The sequence below is a fragment of the Culicoides brevitarsis genome, chromosome 2, assembly GCF_036172545.1.
Source record: "Culicoides brevitarsis isolate CSIRO-B50_1 chromosome 2, AGI_CSIRO_Cbre_v1, whole genome shotgun sequence".
NCBI classification, from domain to species: domain Eukaryota; kingdom Metazoa; phylum Arthropoda; class Insecta; order Diptera; family Ceratopogonidae; genus Culicoides; species Culicoides brevitarsis.
This window is the reverse complement of record NC_087086.1, coordinates 15985530-16008009: the sequence shown is the minus strand read 5'-3', so window position 1 is coordinate 16008009 and position 22480 is coordinate 15985530. Positions and strand designations below refer to the sequence as shown.

Genomic DNA, 22480 nt, shown 5'->3' with positions numbered 1-22480 from the left:
TGTATAAAATATTTGTGTTTTTGTCAAAATTCGTCAAAAAAATTTAAAAATTATTGATTTAAAATTTTTCAATAATTTTTGAATTTTAAAAAGTTTCAATTTTTTTTCAATTGATGCAAATTAATTAATTTTAATTTATTTAATTTTAAATTAATTAATAAAAATTTAGTTTATTTTATTAATTTAATTCATTTAAGTAATTTAATTATTTATTCGATTCATTTTTTTTTAAATTTTATGAAAATGAAACTCAAAAATAATATTCGATTTTTGAATTGGAGCAAAAAAATAAAATTGCCAAATTTGACCAAAATGATTGATTTTTACATTTTTATCAATTTTTTTTTTATCAATTATGGCTTTTTTAATATAAAATATGTAAAAATTGAAGAATTTCCAAAATTTTTTTTTATTTTGGAAAAATTCAAAAATAGATATTTAATTTAATTTTTAACTTAATTTCAAAAATATTAATTAAACAAAATTTAATTTAAATTTAATTTCACAAAATAGTCAATACAACTTTAGAAAAATTTTCATTTTAGATAATTTTTTACTAAAATTTTTACTCGTAAATTAATTTATTTTATTTTTTATTTAAATATCATTTGAAGGAATCAAAATGCCTTCTAAATAATGAAAAAATTCGCTAATATTTCCATAAAAATTATTGATCACTAATGAATAATGTGAAACATTTTTTTTCAAAATTAAACTTGCCTTAATGAAAAAAAAACCCGTAGACTGAACCCCATTAGATTTAAAATTGAATGCGTGCGTGTTTGACGAATTTACTGATGTAAAACAAAAAAAAAATATCAAGCCGTTTCATTAAACTAACTAATTTATAGCTTAATTTGGATATTTAACAATAAAAAGTTAAAAAAAAAAATAAATCAATACGAGTTTGCTTTGTGTTTCGGTAAAAATTGAAATCCTTCAGGTACGGGTCCGAGCAGCATTTCGCTCAATTTGATCCAATCTTTGCTGTTGTTCGAAGCCATAAGTGTTTCCAAATCATCTCGTCCCACAAATTGGCAAGGTCTTTGATTGATTTTCTGTGGCGGGCGCTCTAAAATGCCAAAAGGCACGTAGCGATGTAGAAAACTTTGCCATTCGAGGAAGAAACGACGACACGTTTCGACTCCCTGCACATCACTGCCCCACTGTTCGAGTCCGTAATTCACATATCGCTTTAGCATTTCGAAGCGTTCGCTGCTACTTGGATCCATGTGTCGTTGTTCCTTGATTTCCTGGAAGAGCCATGGCTTGATAAGTGCCCCGCGACCAATCATGAGACCCGAAATGCTTGGCGCGAGTTTTCGGGCAGCGTTGTAATCCTCGAAAGACATGATATCGCCATTGCCGAAGACGGGAACTTCTTTGACGGTTTGGGCGCATTGCTCGATGTACTCGTAGTTGGCGAGTTTTGTGTAACGTTGTTCACGGGAACGACCATGAAGCTGAAAAAAAGGAAGTTTTTAATGATTTTTAATGATATTTGAGAAAAAAATTATTTTTTTTTAATAAAAATATAAATAAAAAAAATAAAATAAAAATAAAATAAAAAAAATTAATATAAAATTAAACGATTTTTGACTGAAAATTTTTTTTTTGTTACTTTATGATTTTTTGTTGTCTTTTTTTTTGATTTTTTTGATTTGAATTTTTGCTGATTAATAAAATTAAATTTAAATATCTAAATTAACTAAATTTTTAATTTAAAAAAAATAAATAAAAATTAAAAAAAATAATTTATTAAAAAAAATTATTTAAATTTAACTTAAAAATTATTCCAAATTAAAATTAATTAAATTTGATTAAAATTATTCATTTAAAAAATTATTTAAAATTAATTTTATAAAAAAAATAATTAAAAATTATATTAATTTAAATTAGTTTAAACAATTAAATTATTAAAAAATTAAGTTTAATTAAAAAAACAATATTAAAAAAATTACCGTTATTTGCTTAGCTCCCCATTCAACGAATTTCGGCATCAATTCGTGAGCGATACTCTTATTCTCGTACACCCCGGTACGAGTTTTGACTGTAAATGTCTTCTCATATTGGCTCAAAATGGTTGAACAGCTTCTAACGACAGACTCCAACACTTTCGTTCTATTCAGCAATCCACTACCAGCTCCTTGACGATAAATCAAATCAATAGGACATCCCAAATTTAAGTCAATAAAGTCGAAATCCGCTTCTTCCGCAAGAGTTTGACACGCATAAGTCAACACTTTGTTACTATGACCGCAAATTTGAATACCAAAAAAGTCCTCTGACTCGTGTTTTCGGGTGAGAGCCCATTCAGATCGTTGTCCTAAGAGAAAAATTTCATAAAAACCAAGAAATTTTCAAGAAAAAATAATTTTTTACCATTAATTAAAGGCACAGCACAAGCCATTTCTCCGCAAGTGATGTCAACTTGATATTCCTTGCAAATTCGACGAAACGGAAGATTACCCACAGTCGTCAATGGCGCCAAATAAGTTTTATCTCGAAAGTCTAGTCGTTTGACTTCACGCGGCGTTGCTTTAACACACACATCACTCACTTTAGAGTCATTTTCTGGCACTGTTTTTGGCTCCTTTCGATTTTCTTCCATAATTTTGGCGACTTCTTTCAACACTTCATCCGATTTTTTCAAGTCAAATTTCCGTTTTCGTAGTACGTTGAACAAATCTTTCGTTTTTTTCGGGAAATCATCAGTTTGATTCGCTGTTTCGGCGGGAGGTATTCCAAGATTTTTGAAATTTTCATCCAAATGTGCCATAGCGAAGCGACACGAGACGCCAAAACGACAAAAACCTTTGGTGCTGTAGATGTAACACGTGTCGGAGATGTCTTTTGGCTTGACTTCCATGAATTTGGCGACATCATGAGACATTTTACAGTTGCCACTGAAGTTACAAACTCCCGAATCGGGACCATTGTAGCAACTGCGACAGAGTTTCAAGCTGATATCTTCTTTGAAAACCGGTCGATTTGTGTTCTTTCCGCGTCTTTTTTCCTTCTTTTGCTTCTTTTGAGGCGGCTCGAGGGAATCTGTTGACTCGACAGGTAGAGAATTGTCCGCCGGTGCCTCAGGTTTTTCTCTTTCAATGAGAAATCTACAAAGAAAATGCTTTAAAAAATAATTTTTGATACAAAACTTTATGAAAACTCACTCTTTTTTGATAAAACAAACCGTATCATCGAGTCTGGCAGTCATTTTTGTCGAATTTCTCTAAAATTTTGTCTCACGATATCACGCTGGATTGTTTTGATTCTCTCTTTTTGAACGTCAATTCAATTTCTGTCAAGTGTCATCTGTTATTTATCACTTTTTTGGGGCGATTTCCCTTTTGTTTCTGCAAAAAATTTCCAAAATTCGACGTTAAATGAGCGATTCCAAGTCAATTAGTGCTCAGCGTGAAAGTGGCGATGGCGCCCCGTGTCCCGAAGCTGCCAAATCTCTCGCAACTGCCAAAGTTCCTGCTAATTTAGCGACTTCTGATGACGTCACAGTCCGTAATCCGACAAAATTTGACGTCAAAACCTCCCAAAAGCTCCAACGCATCACACAGGAAATCCAAAATACGTGGCTTCGACGACATTTGAACAAGCCTCGACCCGCTTCTCGTCTCCTGGATTTAGAAGAGCAACGAAAACAGATCATTTTGCCTGCAGTTTTGCCCAAAGGGAGACTAATTCAGCTCATTCCGTTGGTGAAACAGCCAAAAGATCCGCGGAAAAGTGTTTCCCGTAACCAGAAGGAATTGAAATTTGTACCATACGAGCCTTACAAAGCTTGTGTGACACCCATGTGCAAACGAAGTCCCCGAAAAAGCCCCATGGAAAAAGGTCACAAACGCGGAAAAAGCACAAATGTCGACCTAAATGTGCTTGTATCGCAAGTTTCTTCCGTCAAATCGAGCGAAATCCGCGAAAAACCATCGGAAAATTCACAAAAAGCCTTTTACGAGGCACAAATCGAGGCTTTGCGCAAGGAAAAATCTGAAATTGAGAAGAAATTAAAGTTCCAAGCTCAAGTTAACAGTGAATTAAAAAGCTTACTCGTGAATTCCATGAGTCAAGACGAGTCGGTAGTGAGTGATAGGATATCTTCCGTGACCGAAGGTGTTCATTTGAAAGAAGCCCTGAAGCTCATCACATCCGCCGAAGACTATTCCGGTCAAATTGAGGTATGGCGAAGTCGATTTTTAGCCTCCGGAGTCATGATCGAAGAATTAGCTCGCTGGAAAACGTCTCTTTTGCAACGAAATCAACTTTTGATCCAATCCAACAAGAAACTCCTCGAAACGGTGGGTCGTTGTCGTGACATGCAAGTCGAAATTTTATCGAATTTGGCATTTCTCGAGGGTACCAGCACGAAACTCGACTTGGAAAGTGCTAATATTCTCGATCTTTCAAAGGAAAACTTGTCGCTGAGTCAACATTTGGCCTTGAAAAGTACCGCAAAAGGCGGTTTGCCCAACGAAATTGACTTTGCAGGCTTGGAAACGTTGACTGAAGGTGAAAAATTAGGAATTCAAGCGTTGGAAACGACCAAAGAACCACTGATATCGACTGACGAACTCCTGAAAACGATTTTGGGACAGAATTTCATGCTGATGCAGCAACAAAAAAAGGCTCAAGATGAAAATTTAGTAGATCCAGGTCCAGGCATGCCTAAAATTGTCTAAAAAAAATGTAATTCTTATGATATTCCAAGAGCAATAAATATTTTATATCCCAAAATTCAACGATATTTTTTCAAAAATGATCAGGATTCGGTGAGACGAATGAAATTGATGAACAGCTGATCTGCACCAGCATGCAAAAAAAAATTCCTGCCCATGCTCACTGGTGCGGCTCAGCTGATTGTCAAAATTGACAGAACGCCATCGTCACGTTTCGCATTTGCATCGTTTTGGAGCAAAATAAAGGGAAAAAACTCGCGTTTAATCGCGTTGTTAGTCACAAATAAACGCTTTCAAAGTGTTGCTGAGCCCCGAAAGGCTGTCATATGATGTTAGTTTCAACTTTTTTGCTTGTTATTGTGTCATTCTAACCTTACACTCGTTTGCAGGCATGATTTTTATCCGCCAAGAGACCATCTAAGAGACTACGAATACGACTCGGCGGAAGAAGAAATTGGTTTTGACGCGGATCAGATTGACGTGAACTTGCTGGAAGCTGTTTACACGGAAGAAATTTTGCCGATTCACGACGACGACGACATGGAGGACGATAACATGAGCACCACCGATTCCGAGAACTCGGAAGATTTCGATGACTCGTCGACGGAAGAGGAAGCCGAAGCAAATGTCGCGCAAGAAGGCAGTTCCAATAACGACGCCGAGGGAGCCACACATCGCGTCATTGACGATTACGACGAAAACGAGGAAGAAGACGACGTTCTGCGAGCAATTATTCAGGAATTGAAGAAGGCACGTTCGAAACCGCCAGATATCAAGACGGAAGATTTCGTTGTTGACCTCAGTTTTCACACAGAAGCCGATATTTTGGCAGTGGCGACCGTCACTGGCGATATTTTGATGTACAAATACAGCAACGAGGAAAATACGCTCGTCAACACATTCGAAGTGCACACAAAAGCATGTCGCAACGTCGAATTCACACGAGATGGAAGTGCTTTGATCAGTTCGTCGCGCGACAAAAGTCTCATGCTCACAGATGCCGAAACGGGAAAACTAAAAAGATTCTGGGACGAAGCGACAAATGAGCCAGTTTACAGTCTCGCGGTGTTAGATGAGAATTTATTCGCAACCGGAGATGATGAAGGCACCGTCAAACTCTGGGACATGCGACAAAAAGACACAAATCCCATTTTTTCGCTGAAAGAAGTCGACGATTACATCTCCGCCCTCATTTCGAACGATTCGAAGAAATATTTGCTCGCAACAAGTGGCGACGGAACTCTCACCACCCTCAGTATCCCCGGCAAAAAGCTTTACGTTCAATCAGAGCCGTACGAAGAGGAACTCACGTGCTTGGGTATCTTCCGTAACGACAGCAAAGTCATCACGGGCACGTCCAAAGGCAACTTTTACACATTCAATTGGAACCAATTTGGGTATCATTGTGATGCTTTTTCGGGTCCCGCATCGCCAATCAGCAAAATGATACCAATTACCGAGAGAATTGCCATCACAGCGGGCGAGGAAGGCATTTTGAGGGCAATGCACATGGTGCCGGGACGCGTTCTCGGTGTCGTCGGGCAACACAGTCTCGCCGTCGAGGCGATGGATATCAATGCGACGGGCGAAATAATTGCCTCGAGTTCGCACGATAACGACATTCGCTTCTGGAACATTAAATTTTTCGAGGATTTTGACAATATCAAGTACAACGAGAAACCAAACACACGCAAAGCACTCCGACACAACCTGCCTTCGTCTAATTTTTCGAATCGCGCCGACTTTTTCGCGGATTTGGCTTAAAAAGTCACGTTTTTTTTCTATATTGTTAACATTGAATTTGAAATGTAAAAGAAGTTACGTTAAATAAAGAACAAATCACATACACCAAAGTAGTTATTTATCTAATTTTCAGCAAAAACTTTTATTTTTTAAATCAAATATTCCGAACAAATTACATTTGTTGCTTTTTTTACATCCAAAGAGATACGAGAGATTCTATAATAATTATTTTCTGTTTGTCGTATAATTTATAATTGCATTTATTAACATTAGTAACGATATACAGAGTGTTCCGGAAAAAAAGTTCATCATGTTTTATTGAACTTTTTTTTGATTTTTTCATCATTTTATATTAATTTAATATTTTTCATTAAAAAATCGACTTCTAAAAATTGTTACTTCGAAAATTGAAAAAATTAATATTTTAAATTTTTTATATTTTTTTTTCAAAAATATTTTTGAATAATATTTAAAAAAAATTAATAAATATTAATTGTAATTAAATTTTTAATTTAATTTTTTTATTGCTTTAGTTTTTTTTTAATTTAAAAAAAATTATTTTAATACAAAAAAAAAATAAAAAAAAATTATGTCTGAAAAATTAATTTAATTTGAATAAAATTTATTTTTAATTAATTTATTTAAAGTAATTTTTCAGGAATTCTTTTAAAATAAATTTAGATTTCAAAAAAAAATCAGCAAGTTTTGTTCATTTTTGTTATCAATTTCGGAATAATTTTTAATTCGTTAATTAATTTATTTTTTTAAATTCAATTTTTGAAGCTGTTTTATATTTAATCATTTTTTTAATTTTAATTAATTTTTTTAATAGTTTTTTAATCACTGTTAAATTAATTTTTAATTAATTTTATTTTTTTTTAATATTTAATTTTTTTAAGTTTTCAACAATTTTTATGTTTTCAAAATAATAAAAAAATAAAATAAAAAAAAAATAAATTAAAAAAAATATTTTTTGAAAATTAATTAAATATCAAAATTAATGAAAAATAAAAAAAAAGTTCAATAAATCATGATTTTTTTTTCGAAACACTCACTTTTATAAGGGATCTAGTAACAATTTATTAAATACTATATTTTGCAACCAATTTTCTTATTGAATGGAAATATTCCATCCACGAAGGAATTAATACATTCGAGGGAGAGTTTAAAATTAGTGATAATATGGCAAATATCATTTTTTTAGGCTAGGCCTTAATATCATAATTCAACAAAATTTGACTAATAACGAGAGATTCTCTCAGCTGCTTTTCATTAAGTACAAGATCTTTGAGATCTTTGTGTTAGTATTTGGTTAAAAACGAGTAAATTTGCTTTTCGTATCAACTTTTTTTTTGTGTGACATTGATCATCTTCATCTTTTATCATCAGAAAAAATGTGCTAAGAACGATTATATTTATTACTAAATATTATTTGTGAGTGCGCGCTAATTGAATGAATCAATGTTGCTGGTTTCGACTTGACGACATACCGTTAACGAAAATCGTTTTGTGAGCAGATTTATTTTCGATGACGGACATCGCCTTTTTTCTGTTCGGGGCTTTGCTCGTTGTCGCTGTCGTCCATTTCCATGGGCTTCGAATTGCGCTTTTCGTAGAACAAGATGATGGCACAGAGGAGAACGACTTCCGTTACGATTCCGATGAAGGGGAACAGAGCTGCGAGTTTGTCCTTGACACGAACGAAGCTTTTTGTCGTCATTTTGTTGCCTTTCGCGGATTCGCGGAACAAAATTTCGTCTTTACTGCGACCTTCGCAAATGTATTCGCCGCGATCGCGTTTCTCCGCGGGATCAATGATGAGCACGTTGCCTTCGATGTCGCCTTCGCCCTCGACAGTGATACGGGAGTCTTGCGAATCGATGGAACCATCTTCGATTGTCACGTTATCCGGCAAAATCCAGTTAATGACGGGTTTGTAGCCGACTGCGATGCAGTGCAAACGAAGTTTTTCTCCCTCGACAACGGCAAAGTTGGCGGGAAGTTTCACAGCAACATTCGCCACTGCCATGAATTTTGCCATTTTATTTTCTTTGACGACGCGACACGAATAATCGCCCGTATCGTCGTTCAATGCCTTCTTGATGTGCAAGTCACTTGTGGTCTTTGAGTGTTTCTTGTCTTTCGTTTGCGAAATCTCGTAGTGGTCATCCGACTTGATCTCCGAGTCATTTTTGAACCAAACGATGTCAACTACTTCGTCAGCGGTGCATTTCATGTGAAGTTGCCCCTTGATGTTGTACACTTTGTAGCCATTTTCGTCGGCGTCGCCAGTCAATTCGAGCCCCCAGACTAGCGAGAGACTCACAATTGTGAGAAATAGGACACCACGGAAATTTGTCATGTTTTTTTTCGTCGTTCGAGAAAACTGATTCACTTGTTCGCCACGGAAACCACGATTAGAATGAACGATGGCACAGTCACGAGAACACTTTTGACCGAGTCACACGCTGAAGCAGACGAGATTCAATGCTTTTTACGACAGAAATTGATTATTGTGTTACAACATATTTTTTTTTGCAGGAAAATTACCAGCACGAGGGTCTGTGGCGATATACGATGTACGGGAACATGTGTGACGCAAGATGGCGCATCGACTTATCACTTTCATTCGTCTCAATACGAAAAGCGCCGTATAACGGTACGGAGTTGCTTCGAACTAAAAGAAATTTTGAAAAAAATTAACGAACACGTGATTATTTTAATGAATTTCATTAAAATTAAATTATTTATTATTCAATAAGGCCGCTCCAAATTTTTTTTTATTTTATTTTAATTTTTTAAATTTTATTTTAATTTAATTTTTTAAATTTTATTTTAATTTAATTTTTTAAATTTTATTTAATTATTTAAATTTTATTTTAATTTAAATTTTATTTTTTTTTTTAATTTTTTAAATTTTATTTTTTTTTTTTAAATTTTATTTTTTTTAAATTTTTTTATTAATTTTTTTTTAAATTTTATTTTAATTCAAATTTTAATTACCGTTTTTTGGCTTTTTTTTTATATTTTTACAAGAAGTTTTTAAAATTTTTTTTTCAATTTTTATTAATTTTTGTATTAAAAATTGTATTTTAACATGAAATTTCTTCTCTAAAAATATTTTTCAAATATTTTTTCATCATATAAAATTAATCCGCAATGCAGTGAATTCCGCGTCTCTTTTCAGGAGTGTAGCTGCGTGGTCTCGGATGAAAGAACTCCGGATAGACTGTAACCTTTTTGTTATCCAAAGCGGTCAAAATTTCCTCCAATCGACTGCATTTGAAGTCATTGTCAGCCAACCAAATTCCCTTTAATTTCGGCATTTTCGCTACAACGTCATCCACTTGCAAGTCCGTCAACTCATTCGAATACAGCTCCAAGTCCTCCAAATTTGCCAAACCATTGAACATTGCAGGCGTAACTTGTTTAATTTTATTTTCGCCCAATTCGAGCAGCTCCAATTTTCCACATTCCTTGAAGGCATCTGCTTGGATTTCCTCTACTTGACTCTTCCATGCGTAAAAACGTTCGAGATTCGCAAAAGCATCACAAATGCCGGAAGATAAAGTGGGAATTTTGTTGCCAGTGTTGAAGTAAACGCGTTCAATGTCCGTTGGAGTGGGAGCTTTTGGATCGATTTTGGAGTTTCCCTTGGTAAGTTGCAAATTTTCAACATAGCAGTATTCTCCTTTGATTCCTTTTATTTCGCACTGATAGTCAACGGCAAATGTGTTGGAAATCAATAAAATATTGATTAAAACGAAAATTAATTGAAGTTTATTCATTTTGAATACGTCTGAATATCAAGAGGGAACTCAAGTGACTGAATTATGAATGTAAAATCGCTTTGATGTAAACTTCTGTTATCAAAGTAATTTCATGTTTGTGATGAAATTGCTAATCGTTTAATCTTTTTTTTTTTAATTGATTTATTTTCGCAAATTTGTTTATAGATTTCGCCGGTGTACTTTGATCAAACAAAAAATGATTCACAAGGGTGACTTTGCTTCCTTCTCAGAGATTTTTGACCTTTTAAATTTAATTAAATTAAATTTTGTGAAAAATTTAAAAATTAAAAGCTGTCTTTCAAAGTTTATTTTAAAAAGTTAATTTTTCAGAAAGATTTAAAAATAATTTTAAAAAATATTTAAATTTTTTTGACATTTTTTACCTATTAAGGCTGCTCCAAATGAAACTCAATAGTTTTGTCCGATGCCCCATTTTAAATTCAATAATTCAATGGAGCAAAAAAAAAAAAAAAGTTAAAAATTTTATCAAAAATTACCAATTTTTTGTCTATTTTCATATTTTTTCAAGAAAATTTTCAATTTTTAGTAATTTTTGTATTCAAAGTCATATTTCAACATAATTTTTTTTTAAAAAATAATTTTTAATAAAAATTATTGATTTTTTTTTTCAAAAAAGTTTTGACAGTTAATTTTTTGAATTTTTTTTTTTTAAATTTTAAGGAAAATTAATAAAGTTTTAATAAATGTTTTTATTAAATTTTAAATTAAAAAATATCAAAAAAGCTCAAAAAAAAAAAATATGAAAAAAATAAAAGTTTTTAAATTCAAAAAAGTTAAAAATTAAGCATTTTGTATGAAAAAAAAGTATTTCAAAATCGAATTTTTATTTTTTATTAATTTTGCCCCCCCCCCATTTATTTTCAACTTTTTATTTGCCCCAAATAAAAAAATTTTTTAAAAATTTTTTTTTATAAAAACTATTTTTTTCAAAAAAGCAATTTTTTCAAAAAAAATTAATTTAAAAAAAAAATTTTTTTTTGAATAATTTCTTTGAAAAAGTTTTTGAATAAAAAATAGACAAAAGTTGTTTTAATTTTAGAATCCTTAAACCTTCATGAAAACTCGAAGGTCAAAAAACTCTGAGAAGGAACTGAGTTTAACCTTGTGATAAGATTATATTTAAATAAATTACACAATAATATAAAATAAATCAATTAAAATGAGAGATTAAATGATTAGAAAATTTCATAACAAATATTAATTATGAAATTGGAATGACTCTGATAACTTTTGTTCTTTTTTTTTAGAAGATCAGTAATTCACATTCCTTGCTTGTGTTCATAAACAAACATTTGATCTTAACCTTAATATTCACGTCACTCCAATTACGTTTTTCATCAAAAAGAATGCTCCATGGCTATAATTGGTATCGTTGGACTCGTTAAGGCCTAAGCTTTCAAAAAAATTTACATGATTTAAAAATTCGTTTTTGAACCCACTTACATTTATTTTTTTATTACTTCGTAACTTTCGAGTTGGTCATCAATATTTTTCATCGCAAATTGAAAAAATTTTGCAATTTTCTTTTTCTAAAAGTGATCCGGAACATTTTAACATTTCTTCCATACAATGGTATCCTTTCCTCTTTTGTTTGAATTTCCATCATTAATTTCAATATTGTTCTTATGTATAAATATTTTTCCGTTATTAACTTAATTCGATTTCTCAAAAACGGAGATAATTTATAGATAGGTTCTCTTCGTAGGCTCATTTTAATAAATTCGTTAGACAAAATGTTTAGCTTTTTTTGATTTTAAAAAGTTAATAACATTAAACCAGTGCTTAAATTTATTTTTTAAATTAAATTTTCATTCGCAGAAAAATTTTGTAATTGGCTTTCAATGCCTCCGTTTTCCGCGAATAGACGCGAATTGACGTTTAGATGGTTGTTAAAGTTGAAAACATTCATTATTTTTCAGATTATTTTCGATTGTTAAAATTTCGTCAATATTCTCGACAGGAAACCATTTTTCGATGGAAATTTCTTTCTTGTGTTGTGACGGAGCCGTTCTCCTTCATTTATTGACGGCAAATCAAGTTTTGACCAAGTTATTCCTCATTTTATAGACCATCAATGTTTGTAGATACGGAATGAGTAATTCTACTGGAAGAACGAAACTGCTGTAGAGACATGTTTTGTTCGTGAAACGTGCTACAAAAAAAATAAATAAATAAAGTTCATTGATCAAGTACGTCTTAAATCACTTACGGGGGATTTTTCCGAACCAAACCACAAACAAAAACAAAAGATCACACGCGACATGAACTTGCTAATGATGTAATTTCTACTTGATTGACAAATGAACCTGTAACTACTTGATGATTGCTATTCCGAACATTGTACAGGTTAATTGCCTCTTTTTTTATTATGACTCTGTATTGCGTAGACTAAATTTTATTAAAATATTCCAGAACTGGTTTATCGGGTGTGTCAATTTTTGCATTTTTCTATAAAAATGACTTACATTTGCAAAATTGCACGTCTTGACACCCTACTTTTCTCTAATAAGTCGCAGCACGTCCTTTGACAAAGCAGGTCAAAGCTTCTATATGCAATTTTAATAACTTGCATCAACTGTTGAATCAGTTCAATTTTTACTTTTCTCGTGTCAAGATGTTCATTTTACTCGCTATCTTTGTCGCTTTCATTTTATTTCTGGTTTTTATTGAGTATCGTAGAGTTACGTTCAACAGAAAGTTCAAACATGTGCCGGGTATTGAGGAATATCCCATTATTGGAAGTCCGTTTATGTTCTTGACGAAACTTTTGAGTGACTTTGAAAAAGGCGTGGAATTGGTGTGCTCAAAGCCTATAAATAAAGGAACGTATGCCGGAATTCACGCTTTTACGGTCTACGATCCAGATGTTTCACGGCAAATTTTGATGAATCCAAATTTTATTGATCGTCCTTATTTTTTCAAGTTTGGAGAACTTCCGTGGGGATTGTTGACATCAAATGGTAAGAATAAGTGTTGATAAACAAAAAATTCACTGTAAAAACTATTATTTGTTTAAATTTGTCATTTTTTTACTTAAGCAGCCTCCGATTTAACAAAAAAAAATATTTAAAAATATTGATAGCTCCAAATTTTTTTCTATGTTTTTTATACCTTAATAAATCCAATTTTTTTTAAAAAAATCTGTTAAAAATTTCTGAATTGACCATTTTTTGATCTATTTCAATAATTTTTCAAGAATTTTTTCAAAATTTTTAAAATATTTTTATATTCAAAGAACTTTTATAAAAAAAAATTTATAGAAATTATCTTCTCAAAAAAAACAAAAATTCAAAAAAAATTTTTTTTTTTTTCAAATTTTTTGACAGTTTTTTTCACGAAATTTTTTTTTTTTGAATTTTTAAAAAATCTTAAAAATTTAAAAAATAAAATTACCTAAAAAAATAATTTAAATTAAATTCATAATAAATTATTTTTTAATTAATTAATAATTAATTTTTTTTTAAATTAAAATTTTAAAAAATTTTTATAATTTAAAATTTTTTAATTAAAAATTTTAGCTTATTTTGTAATTTAAAATTTTTAAATTTAATATATTAATTTTTTTTTTTTAAATTTTTAAAAAAATGAAAAATTCTTACCTTTTAGATACTTTTTGATACTGAATGAGAATTGTAACGATATTTTTTTTTTCACAGATGATCATTGGCACAAAGTTAAAAAAGTGATGAGTCCCAGCTTCAATCAAGTTTCGGTCAATTACAATACTCCAATCTTCCAAAAGTACTCAAAATTAATTTGTGACGAGCTTGCCAAACATCTTGATGCTGAAGAATTCGACGTAGCACCTCTTTTATTAAAATTTGTGATTCCCCAGTTGATTGGTAATGTTGCATCATCTTCTTAATTAGGGAAAACCCTTTCATTGTTTCTTTTTTTTTCAGAGACGCAATTCGATGTGAACGATTACAAAGCCACAAAAGAAGATTTGGAGATTTTACCGGTTTTTTCGGAGACGATGACTTTTCGAGGCATCAATCCGTTTTATTATTTGGATATAATTTTCAGATTTACAAATTTATATCAACTAAGTCGCAAATGGCATTCGTACTCTGAGAGCTTATTAACTCCAATAATCGATGCCAAACGCGCTGCTTTGTCCAAACAGGAGAATTTGGGTCGTGGAAACCGGAGATATTTCATTTACGACTTTTTAAAGTCAGATTTGCCATCAGAAGCTGTCATGCATAACGCAAAACTGATCATCCCATCGGGCTTTGAATCTACCGTTGTTGCACTCGGACACACTCTCTTGCTGCTCGCAATGCATCCCGAAGTCGACAAAAAACTTTACGCGGAAATTCAAGAGTTTTGTCACGATGGCGTCGAAATTGACCACAAATTGCTCAAAGAAATGGAATATTTGGACATGGTTTTCAAGGAAGTGCTTCGATTATTTCCCTCTGTGCCGGGCACTGTTCGTAGCACGATGAAAGACACTTTTATCGAGGGAATCGGTGTCATTCCAAAGAGGACGGTGATGGTTGTCTCAGCACTCAGTATGCACCGAGATCCAAATTTGTGGGGTCCGAAAGCGCATTTGTTCGATCCGGATCACTTTTTGCCGGAAAATGTCGCCAAAAGACATCCGCATTGTTATATTCCGTTTAGTACGGGACCGAGGAATTGCGTTGGTGAGTTTTGAGAATTTTTATTTTTTTTTAATTTATTTTGTTTTAATATTTTTTTAGGAATTCATTACGCAAATCTTAATATTAAATTGCTGTTGGTGCGAATTTTGTCTAAATATCGTTTCACAACGAGTTTAAAATTTGAGGACTTGACGTTGCGATTTCAGTTAATTATTAGGTTGAATTGTCCATATTTGTTAAAGGTTCATAAAAGATGATTTCGAATTTTGAAATGTTTAAAAAAAGAAAATTATTTTTGTTTAAATTTTCGAAAAAATAAAATAAATAATCTTCAAAAAAGATCAATTTAGGTACAACGTATAATAAATAATAAAATGTCAGTAAAAAACTTTTCAAACATTTTATTTTTTTTCCTTAAGGTTTCTTTTTCCTTTTTTCTGATATTGTTTAAAATTTTATGCAACAAAATTATATTAAAAAATATTTAAAGCTAAAAAAATTATTTTGCGTTATTAAAGTTCAGTAAAGAATTTGAAGTCGAATGCTAATATTAATTCGCTATATCTATATTTTCAATGTGATTTATACAATAAAGCTATATTTATGGTTATTCAATTATTATTTACCGTAATTGTCAGCTGATCGTAAGAAATTAAGGTGACTACAAGTTTCAACCAAAGAAAATTTTAATATAAGAAAATTAAATATTTTAAAATTATTAAAATTTTTTTGCTAAAAAAAATTATTTTTTGAAATTTTATTTATGCCCCATATTTATAAAAAGTCGAAAATCCAATGGGGCAAAACAAAAAAAAGGTTTAAAATTTTATCAAAATTGGCCGTTTTTTTGGTCTGATTTTTTTCATAAAAATTTTGAAAAAAAATTTTGAAAATTTTTTGATTAAAAATTTTTATTAAGAATTTTTGTTTCAAAATCGTATTTTAACATGAAATTTGCTTCGGAAAAAAAATTTCTTTTCAAAAAAATTATTTTTCAAAATTTTTTGACAGTTTTTTTTAAACGAGTTAAATTTTTTGTTTAAATGTTTTATTTTAAAATTCTCTGAGAAAATATATTTTGTTATAAAAGGCTCAAAAAATTTGTATCATTTTTAAAATGTGCTAAAATATTGATAAAGGACAAAGAACTGTTAAAATTTTGTCAATTTGTATGAAAGAGTATTTCAATTTTTTTTTTATTTCCAAAATTTAAAAAAAAAGTTTTTGGGACAAAAACTACGAAATAAATTTGGAGCGGCCTTATTATAAATTTTAAAATTTTTATAATTAAAAAAAATTTATAGCAAAATAAAAAAAAGTTTAAAAATTTTATTCATTTAAAAACATATTTATAAATAAAAAAATTTAAAAATCGAATTATGACAGACAAAAATAATTTTAATAATATCTATTTATTTATTTGATCATTTTTTAATTGAAAATAATTATAATTTCTTCTTTAAAAAAATGTATTTAGATATGCAATTGAAAAATTAAATTTATGTTTATTTAAATATTTATTAAATAACTAAGTTTTGCACTTTTATAATAAATATTAATTATGACGTCATAAATATTGACTCTCTTTAAAGTTTTATAGTTAATCGTGACTAATTCTAATTCATTGTAAGAACAATGTATTTGAAGGGCTGAAAAGATAAATCGCACATAGTCATACAAACGGGTTAAAAGTCAAATTTTCAAATTGCTCCAAATTATTTTTTTTCAACTTTTTTGTGTTCTTTATACTTTTTAAGCCATAAAAAGTCATTTTGAACCAAACATTTCAAGAAAACATTGAAATTAGAAGACCTTAAAAATCTCATTTTTTGCTTCATATGTGCGATTTATCCTTTTTTTCGATAAAAATTGCCCAAAACGCCTCCTTATTGTTGAGGTAGGAAATTTTTAAGCATGAAAATCGTTTTTATTGACCATTAATTAGTAAACATAAACTCAAACATCAAGAAAATATGTAAAAATCAAATTTTACAGCTGAAAAATAGATAAAAACTTTAAAATGATTTTTCTCAGTTTGTCAAAAAGTGCGTATGTGCGATTTATCCTTTAGCCCTTCATTGTTACTATCCACTTATTATCAAGTATTATAATTTATTCCTTGTTGTATGAATAAAATTAAAGATTTATGGCATGGAAAAATATCGATTATTGAATGATGATGAACATTTCTCTTTAAAAATTTAATTTTTTTGTTGTCCGTATGAAAATTAAAATTCTCAAATTTTTTTTTGCTTAAATCCGTTGTTGAAAAAAAAATTTTTTTAATTTTATTTTTCTGCAAAATGCGCTTTTGTAGTATTATTTTAACAATTTTTTTGAATAAAGTTCAAAGATTATTTTATAAAATCGTATAATTACTACGTATATCTACTACAATTTATTTTTTTTTATTAACATTAGATATTCTAGGCAAACTCTTAAAGTGATGTTTAGTATTAACAAAGATTTTGCTCAGTCACAGTTTAGCTTTGAATGACAAAAAACGTTGTTTGTTGCCTAAAATTCACGAGTGACGACAACAAAAAACCACTTACCAAAACGCGATGTTGTAACACAAGTGGAACCGAAGATTTAGTTTTTCGTCTTCATAACATCACAAAATTCGTATTTTTGGCAAAATACATTCGTGCATTGCTCTCAGTACCAGTTTTCGATTCGATCGACGATGTTTCTCCTAATATTACTGTCAGCTGTTGTTGCGTCGTTTTTGCTTCTCCTCCTTGGATATTTGGAGTTGCATCGCCATTCACTTAATCGTCGTTTTCGTCACATTCCCGGACCAAAACAATACCCGATCATCGGTAATTTAACGAAACCTCCATCAACGGACTTGACAGACTTCAATTTCTACGTGGAACAGTTGTCAGCAGCTCCCGTAACGAAAATGATTGTTCCTGGTCACTTGATTTTGGGCATTTCGGATCCTTCAATTTTGCAGCAGATTTTAAATGCGCCCGAATTTCTGGGACGCGTGGAGTATTTTTTGAAATTTACGCCGTGGAAGGAGGCAATGTTGACAGCTGCATGTCCGGAAAAGTGGCGCGCACTGAGAAAAGTCATCCAACCGGCGTTTTCTCATAAAAATTTGGTGTCGATTATTCCGACTTTTAATAAACATTTGAAATGTTTCACGGAAATGTTGGAAAAATATGCAGATACTGGCGTGGATTTTGATTTTTTTGAACTTTCTGACGCGATTGGGATGAAACAAGCTCTCGAAACGGTCTTGAATGTCACGGAAATTGATCCGAATTTGATGCATGACATGTTTAAGAAGATTGTCGATAATACTTGTGATCGTCTTGTGCGGATTTACGAACATCCCGATGTTTTTTATGGATTTACAGCCAAATCTGAGGAATGTAAAAAAATTTCTGAAAAATTAGAAGAAATTTTCAATGAAGCTATTGATCGAACGTTGATGGATGCGAAAAATGCAAATGCCACAAATGTTCTGTATTTCTTGCTGAAACAGAGACGCGGTGAAGTTAACATGGGATTGACGATGGAACAAGTCAAGGATAATGCTCTCATTATGTTTGGTGCTGTAAGTATAAAAAATTTCAAAAAAAAATAAAAATTAAAATAAAAAAAGTTGAAAAATTAAAAAAAAATTAATCAAAATAAATTTAAAAATTAAAATAATTAAAAAAAAAAATAAAATAAATGTTTTCAAATTTTTTTTAAGGGTTATGAAACAAGTGCAATCACAATATCTCACGTAATATTGATGTTGGCGATGCATCCAGAGGTCGATAGTCGTCTCTACAAAGAATTAAGCGAAAATTTTAAAGTTGGAGACACAATTGATCATCATTTACTGAAAAAACTTCCGTATTTGGATATGGTTTTCAAAGAAACGCTCAGATTATTTCCCACAGTTCCGATTGTTTTGCGCCAAGCTAACAAAGAAAAGTTCATCGGTGAGTTTTTTTTACCATTTTTCATCGGTTTTTTAATAAAATTCCCTTTTTAGATGGCATTGGACTAATTCCCAAAGGAACAATAGTCATCCCGAACCTCTACCAACTCCATCGATGCCCCTCAATTTGGGGCAAAGCTCCTGAAAAATTTAATCCCGACAATTTCTTACCTGAAAACATCAATTCTCGTCATTCCTTGAGCTTCATTCCCTTCAGCAGTGGTCCTCGGAACTGCATCGGCATGGAACACGCTCAACTCAACATCAAACTAGCCCTCGTTCACATCTTGAGCGAGTTCAGGTTCGAAACGGATCTCAAGATGAATGAACTCGATGTGAGATTCTCCGTTTTTGTACGCTTGAATAACAAGTACGCGGTAAGAACGTATCGCAGACAGCAACGGAATCGTGATAAAAGACAATGCGAAAAAGAGTGATTGTTGTCATTATTCCGTCAGTAAGTTCGTTTGCTGCTAAAAGAAGTAATTAAAAAATTTATTCTGTCACAAGTAACTGAAAAAAAGGTGAATAAAATGTAAAAAATAAGAGAGAATTTGCTGATAAATCTATTCATTAGTTTGTTTTTTTTTTTATTTTATCTCATTGTAGACATCTTTTGGTCGTTATTCTCATTAAATTCGAGTCCGGAGATGCGTTTGAAAATTCATGCGAAAAAAGTCTGCTTTGGTGACGAGAGGAAAGAGCGGTTGAAATGTTCTTAGGTTCCTGAAATTTTTGTTTTTAAAAATATTTTTGATGAATTTTATTATTTTTTTTTAATCTGGGATATTCAATAATTTTTTATTATTATAAATGTTTTTTTTTTCAAAAAATCCTTAATTTTTTAAAAAAATAAACTTAAAAAATTTAAATTCAAATTAATTTAAGAAAAAATTATTTAAATTAAATTATTTTTTTAGTTTTAAATTTAAATTCTAATTTTTTATATAATAAAATATTTTTTTTTTAATAAAATTTCAGTACATTAAATGCTATTCAACTTTTCAACCAACCTCATCAAAGTTTTCAATTCATCTGTATTTAATTATTATTCTAGCGTAATTAATGTAAATGATTTTTATGTTGAATTGAGAGTCCGAAGTTTAACTGACCGCGAACTCTAGAATATTAAAAATTCAGCTAACTGCTTATTTATCGCAATATTCTCTGCTCGTTCTTTCATTTTTTCCACATTTCCTATAAAAAAAGAAAAAAATACGTTTATTAAATAATTTTGTCAAATAATAATAAAAATAATATCAAATAATGAAAAAAAATTTAAAATTTATTTTTAATTTTTTAAGTTATGTAAAATTAGTTCTAAATTTTAATTTATTAAAAATTTCAAAAAATTCAAAAATTTTTTTTATTATTAATTTTAATTTTTATTTTTAATTTAAATCTTTCATTAATTTTTAATTTTAATTTTTAAATCAAATATAATTAATTATTTTTTTTTAGATTTTTTGAAAATTAATTTGGTTTATTTACCAAAGTTTTATTGATATAATTTATTTAATTTTTTTTTTATTAAAATTTTATTTAATTTAATTATTTTTTTAACGAATTCATTAATTATTTATATTATTTATTTTATTTTTTAATTGTTTGTTTTAAATACTAGTTTTTTTCGATAATTTGATATATTTTTTTTATTTAAATAAAATCTTATAACTTTTTTTTTCAAAAATTCAAAATCAGAAGGATGAAAATGCGCTAATGTTGATCATTCTTCCTAAAAATAAGAATTTTCGTCATAAAATTAAAACTTTACTTTACTTTGTCTTATTATATTTATACACTTGAGTGAAAACAACTTCAAAGGAAACTGCTTAACATATTGACGATCGCATCATCCATCCCGCTGTCGTTGCTACCGTTGACATGGCTCGTCTTCAAACCTTATCTCTCGCAATCTTCCATGTATACGCAAAAGCTTTTTCGGGTTGGGTGACTCATATTCTGTGCTGTGATGTTCTCAATTCGTCGTATGTTCAACGCGCACAAAGTCAGCACATAAACATAGTAGGCAATAAAAATCAAATACGCGAGAAATAAAAAGCACACATTAAAAGCACTCACATACAAAATTTAGTAGCTGGGTAGACAGAACTGACACATACACGGGAAAAAAAGGTAAAAAAAGAGTTGATACAGTAAAATATATACGAATCAGGCGCAATCAAAATAAAGTTAGTTGGTGTCGGTAACTGATTGAAGCAACACGTTTTTTTTTCTAAACTGTGAAAATTTTTATTTTTTTTTAGAGACAATTGTTCTATAAATAAAAGTGTTGCTCTTCTTTTTTTGTTATTTAAAAAAAAATAACAAAATATTCGCGGTATTTAATCACAATAATAGATTTTTAATTGTTTTTACAACTATTTTTTGTTATAAATGCCGATAGATAAATGCAATATTTTTTGAACAACAATGAGTGCAAAACAAAGTCATGGATAGTAAAAAAGTGGCGCGAAAGTAAATTTTAATATACTGCGTTTTGTGCAGCAGAAATAACAGCAAAAGTGAATAATAATTAAAATTGATGTAATTTAAACGTGTTTTTAATTGTTATGTAATTGGCTGGAAATAAATTAAAATTGAACAACAAAAGGAAGAAGACATTATAGAGTGATAGTGAAATTAAAGAGTAATTAAAAATTGTTAATTTTTATTAAATTTAATGAAAAGTGTCATGAAACCGTTAAATTATCATTTAAAAAATTTTAAAATTTATTTAAAAAGAACAGGAAAAAAATTTAAGAATAAAAATATCTAAAAAAAATTAAATTTTTCAAAAACGTAAAAACCTAAAAATAATAAATTTAAAAAAAATTAATAAAAAAAAACCTTAAAAATTTTTTTTGAATTAAAAAAATAATTTATTTTTAATTTAAATAAATGAAGAAAAAAAAATTGTTAACAATTCAAAAAATTGTCAAAAATTTCCCCTAAATATTTCTAAAAAGCCTGAGAATTGACCTTCAAAAAAGGAAAATTTAACATCTTTAAGTATTTTTCATTCTTAGAACTTATTTTTACTAAGCTTTGGTAGTTTGTTTATCAAAAATTCTTGAAATTTTAAGCATTTCAAAAAGTTTTCAAGCAAACGCTTCATACTTCTTCACACATAAATTTATCATTTTTTTATCATAAAATTTTCAAACCTCATTAACTTCCTTTCAAGATACAGGAAAAAATTTTCACACAGCATAAAATATCAATTTGAGACATCTTTAATTTGTAAAAAAATCAAATTTACCATGAATCGACAAAAAAAATCAACAAAATTAAATTTCGTTTTTTTTTCGATGACAACCGTGTCGAAGAACTCCAAATTGTCTTAACAAGCTTAGCTGTATCTTCATAAATAATTAAAAAATCTAACAGAAACAAAAGAATTAAATAAAGAAGAAAAAAACTTTGACGATCACACTTTAAACTAGAACAAAAAAAGTCATAAATTTTACATGACAGCAACATCTTTAAGCAATTTGTTCCATTGACTGCTTCTTCCAGACATAAGCAAGCTGATCTCATGATTTTTTTTTCTAAAATTCTTAAATAGCTCAAATTCCTCAGACACATTCCAAGACCCAAAAAATTTTGATTTAACAGAAATTTTTGACACCTGACGACTTTATTGACATGCAAACTTCGATCCCTCTTCAAAAAGTCAGAAAA

General features: G+C 29.9%; 7 protein-coding genes across 8 annotated transcripts; 4 read left to right on the top strand and 3 right to left on the bottom strand.

The window, feature by feature from the left end:
• Positions 1-853: 853 nt before the first annotated feature.
• On the bottom strand, positions 854-3298 carry LOC134832849 (tRNA-dihydrouridine(47) synthase [NAD(P)(+)]-like). Its single transcript, XM_063847045.1, has 4 exons — positions 3174-3298; positions 2383-3116; positions 1962-2326; positions 854-1463 (listed from the first exon to the last, which is right to left on the bottom strand). Exons 1-4 carry the CDS (start codon positions 3215-3217, stop codon positions 897-899), a joined length of 1710 nt encoding a protein of 569 aa, XP_063703115.1. The 5' UTR covers positions 3218-3298; the 3' UTR covers positions 854-896.
• Positions 3299-3316: 18 nt separating this feature from the next.
• LOC134832851 (golgin-45) lies at positions 3317-4738 on the top strand. Its single transcript, XM_063847047.1, has one exon. The coding sequence runs from the start codon at positions 3387-3389 to the stop codon at positions 4689-4691; it is 1305 nt and encodes a 434-aa protein (XP_063703117.1). The 5' UTR covers positions 3317-3386; the 3' UTR covers positions 4692-4738.
• A 144-nt stretch (positions 4739-4882) lies between these two features.
• LOC134829334 (WD repeat-containing protein 55 homolog) lies at positions 4883-6532 on the top strand. Its single transcript, XM_063842373.1, has 2 exons — positions 4883-5019; positions 5078-6532. The coding sequence occupies exons 1-2, from the start codon at positions 5015-5017 to the stop codon at positions 6450-6452; spliced, it is 1380 nt and encodes a 459-aa protein (XP_063698443.1). The 5' UTR covers positions 4883-5014; the 3' UTR covers positions 6453-6532.
• Positions 6533-7417: 885 nt separating this feature from the next.
• On the bottom strand, positions 7418-8961 carry LOC134830226 (basigin-like). Its single transcript, XM_063843637.1, has one exon. The coding sequence runs from the start codon at positions 8791-8793 to the stop codon at positions 7951-7953; it is 843 nt and encodes a 280-aa protein (XP_063699707.1). The 5' UTR covers positions 8794-8961; the 3' UTR covers positions 7418-7950.
• A 619-nt stretch (positions 8962-9580) lies between these two features.
• Positions 9581-10219, bottom strand: LOC134828585 (uncharacterized). Its single transcript, XM_063841563.1, has one exon. The coding sequence runs from the start codon at positions 10217-10219 to the stop codon at positions 9581-9583; it is 639 nt and encodes a 212-aa protein (XP_063697633.1).
• Positions 10220-12857: 2638 nt separating this feature from the next.
• LOC134831745 (probable cytochrome P450 313a4) lies at positions 12858-15203 on the top strand. The gene is made up of 4 exons (XM_063845553.1): positions 12858-13203; positions 13900-14085; positions 14146-14895; positions 14953-15203. Exons 1-4 carry the CDS (start codon positions 12858-12860, stop codon positions 15108-15110), a joined length of 1440 nt encoding a protein of 479 aa, XP_063701623.1. The 3' UTR covers positions 15111-15203.
• Positions 15204-17346: 2143 nt separating this feature from the next.
• Positions 17347-19701, top strand: LOC134830934 (probable cytochrome P450 313a4). Of its 2 annotated transcripts, XR_010161982.1 has the most exons (4): positions 17347-18421; positions 18563-18797; positions 18851-19320; positions 19374-19701. XR_010161982.1 is itself a non-coding variant. In XM_063844551.1 (3 exons), exons 1-3 carry the CDS (start codon positions 17540-17542, stop codon positions 19231-19233), a joined length of 1500 nt encoding a protein of 499 aa, XP_063700621.1. In that variant the 5' UTR covers positions 17347-17539; the 3' UTR covers positions 19234-19361. The 2 variants fall into 2 exon arrangements, 1 of the variants encoding a protein (XP_063700621.1); XM_063844551.1 differs by lacking the exon at positions 19374-19701 and having other exon boundaries at positions 18851-19361.
• The last annotated feature ends 2779 nt before the right edge of the window (positions 19702-22480 follow it).

Bases quoted from the DNA above. Each gene is read 5' to 3' on its own strand.
- LOC134831745 (XM_063845553.1), top strand. From the start codon at position 12,858: ATGTTCATTTTACTCGCTATCTTTGTCGCTTTCATTTTATTTCTGGTT. The intron at 13,204-13,899 runs GTAAGAATAAGT...TTTTTTTCACAG, and splicing joins GGGATTGTTGACATCAAATG to ATGATCATTGGCACAAAGTT. The intron at 14,086-14,145 runs GTAATGTTGCAT...TTTTTTTTTCAG, and splicing joins TGTGATTCCCCAGTTGATTG to AGACGCAATTCGATGTGAAC.
- LOC134832849 (XM_063847045.1), bottom strand. From the start codon at position 3,217: ATGACTGCCAGACTCGATGATACGGTTTGTTTTATCAAAAAAGA. The intron at 3,117-3,173 runs GTGAGTTTTCAT...TTTTCTTTGTAG, and splicing joins GTTTGTTTTATCAAAAAAGA to ATTTCTCATTGAAAGAGAAA. The intron at 2,327-2,382 runs GTAAAAAATTAT...TTTTTCTCTTAG, and splicing joins TGCTGTGCCTTTAATTAATG to GACAACGATCTGAATGGGCT.
- LOC134830934 (XM_063844551.1), top strand. From the start codon at position 17,540: ATGTTTCTCCTAATATTACTGTCAGCTGTTGTTGCGTCGTTTTTGCTT. The intron at 18,422-18,562 runs GTAAGTATAAAA...ATTTTTTTTAAG, and splicing joins CTCTCATTATGTTTGGTGCT to GGTTATGAAACAAGTGCAAT. The intron at 18,798-18,850 runs GTGAGTTTTTTT...TTCCCTTTTTAG, and splicing joins TAACAAAGAAAAGTTCATCG to ATGGCATTGGACTAATTCCC.
- LOC134828585 (XM_063841563.1), bottom strand. From the start codon at position 10,219: ATGAATAAACTTCAATTAATTTTCGTTTTAATCAATATTTTATTGATT.
- LOC134830226 (XM_063843637.1), bottom strand. From the start codon at position 8,793: ATGACAAATTTCCGTGGTGTCCTATTTCTCACAATTGTGAGTCTCTCG.
- LOC134832851 (XM_063847047.1), top strand. From the start codon at position 3,387: ATGAGCGATTCCAAGTCAATTAGTGCTCAGCGTGAAAGTGGCGATGGC.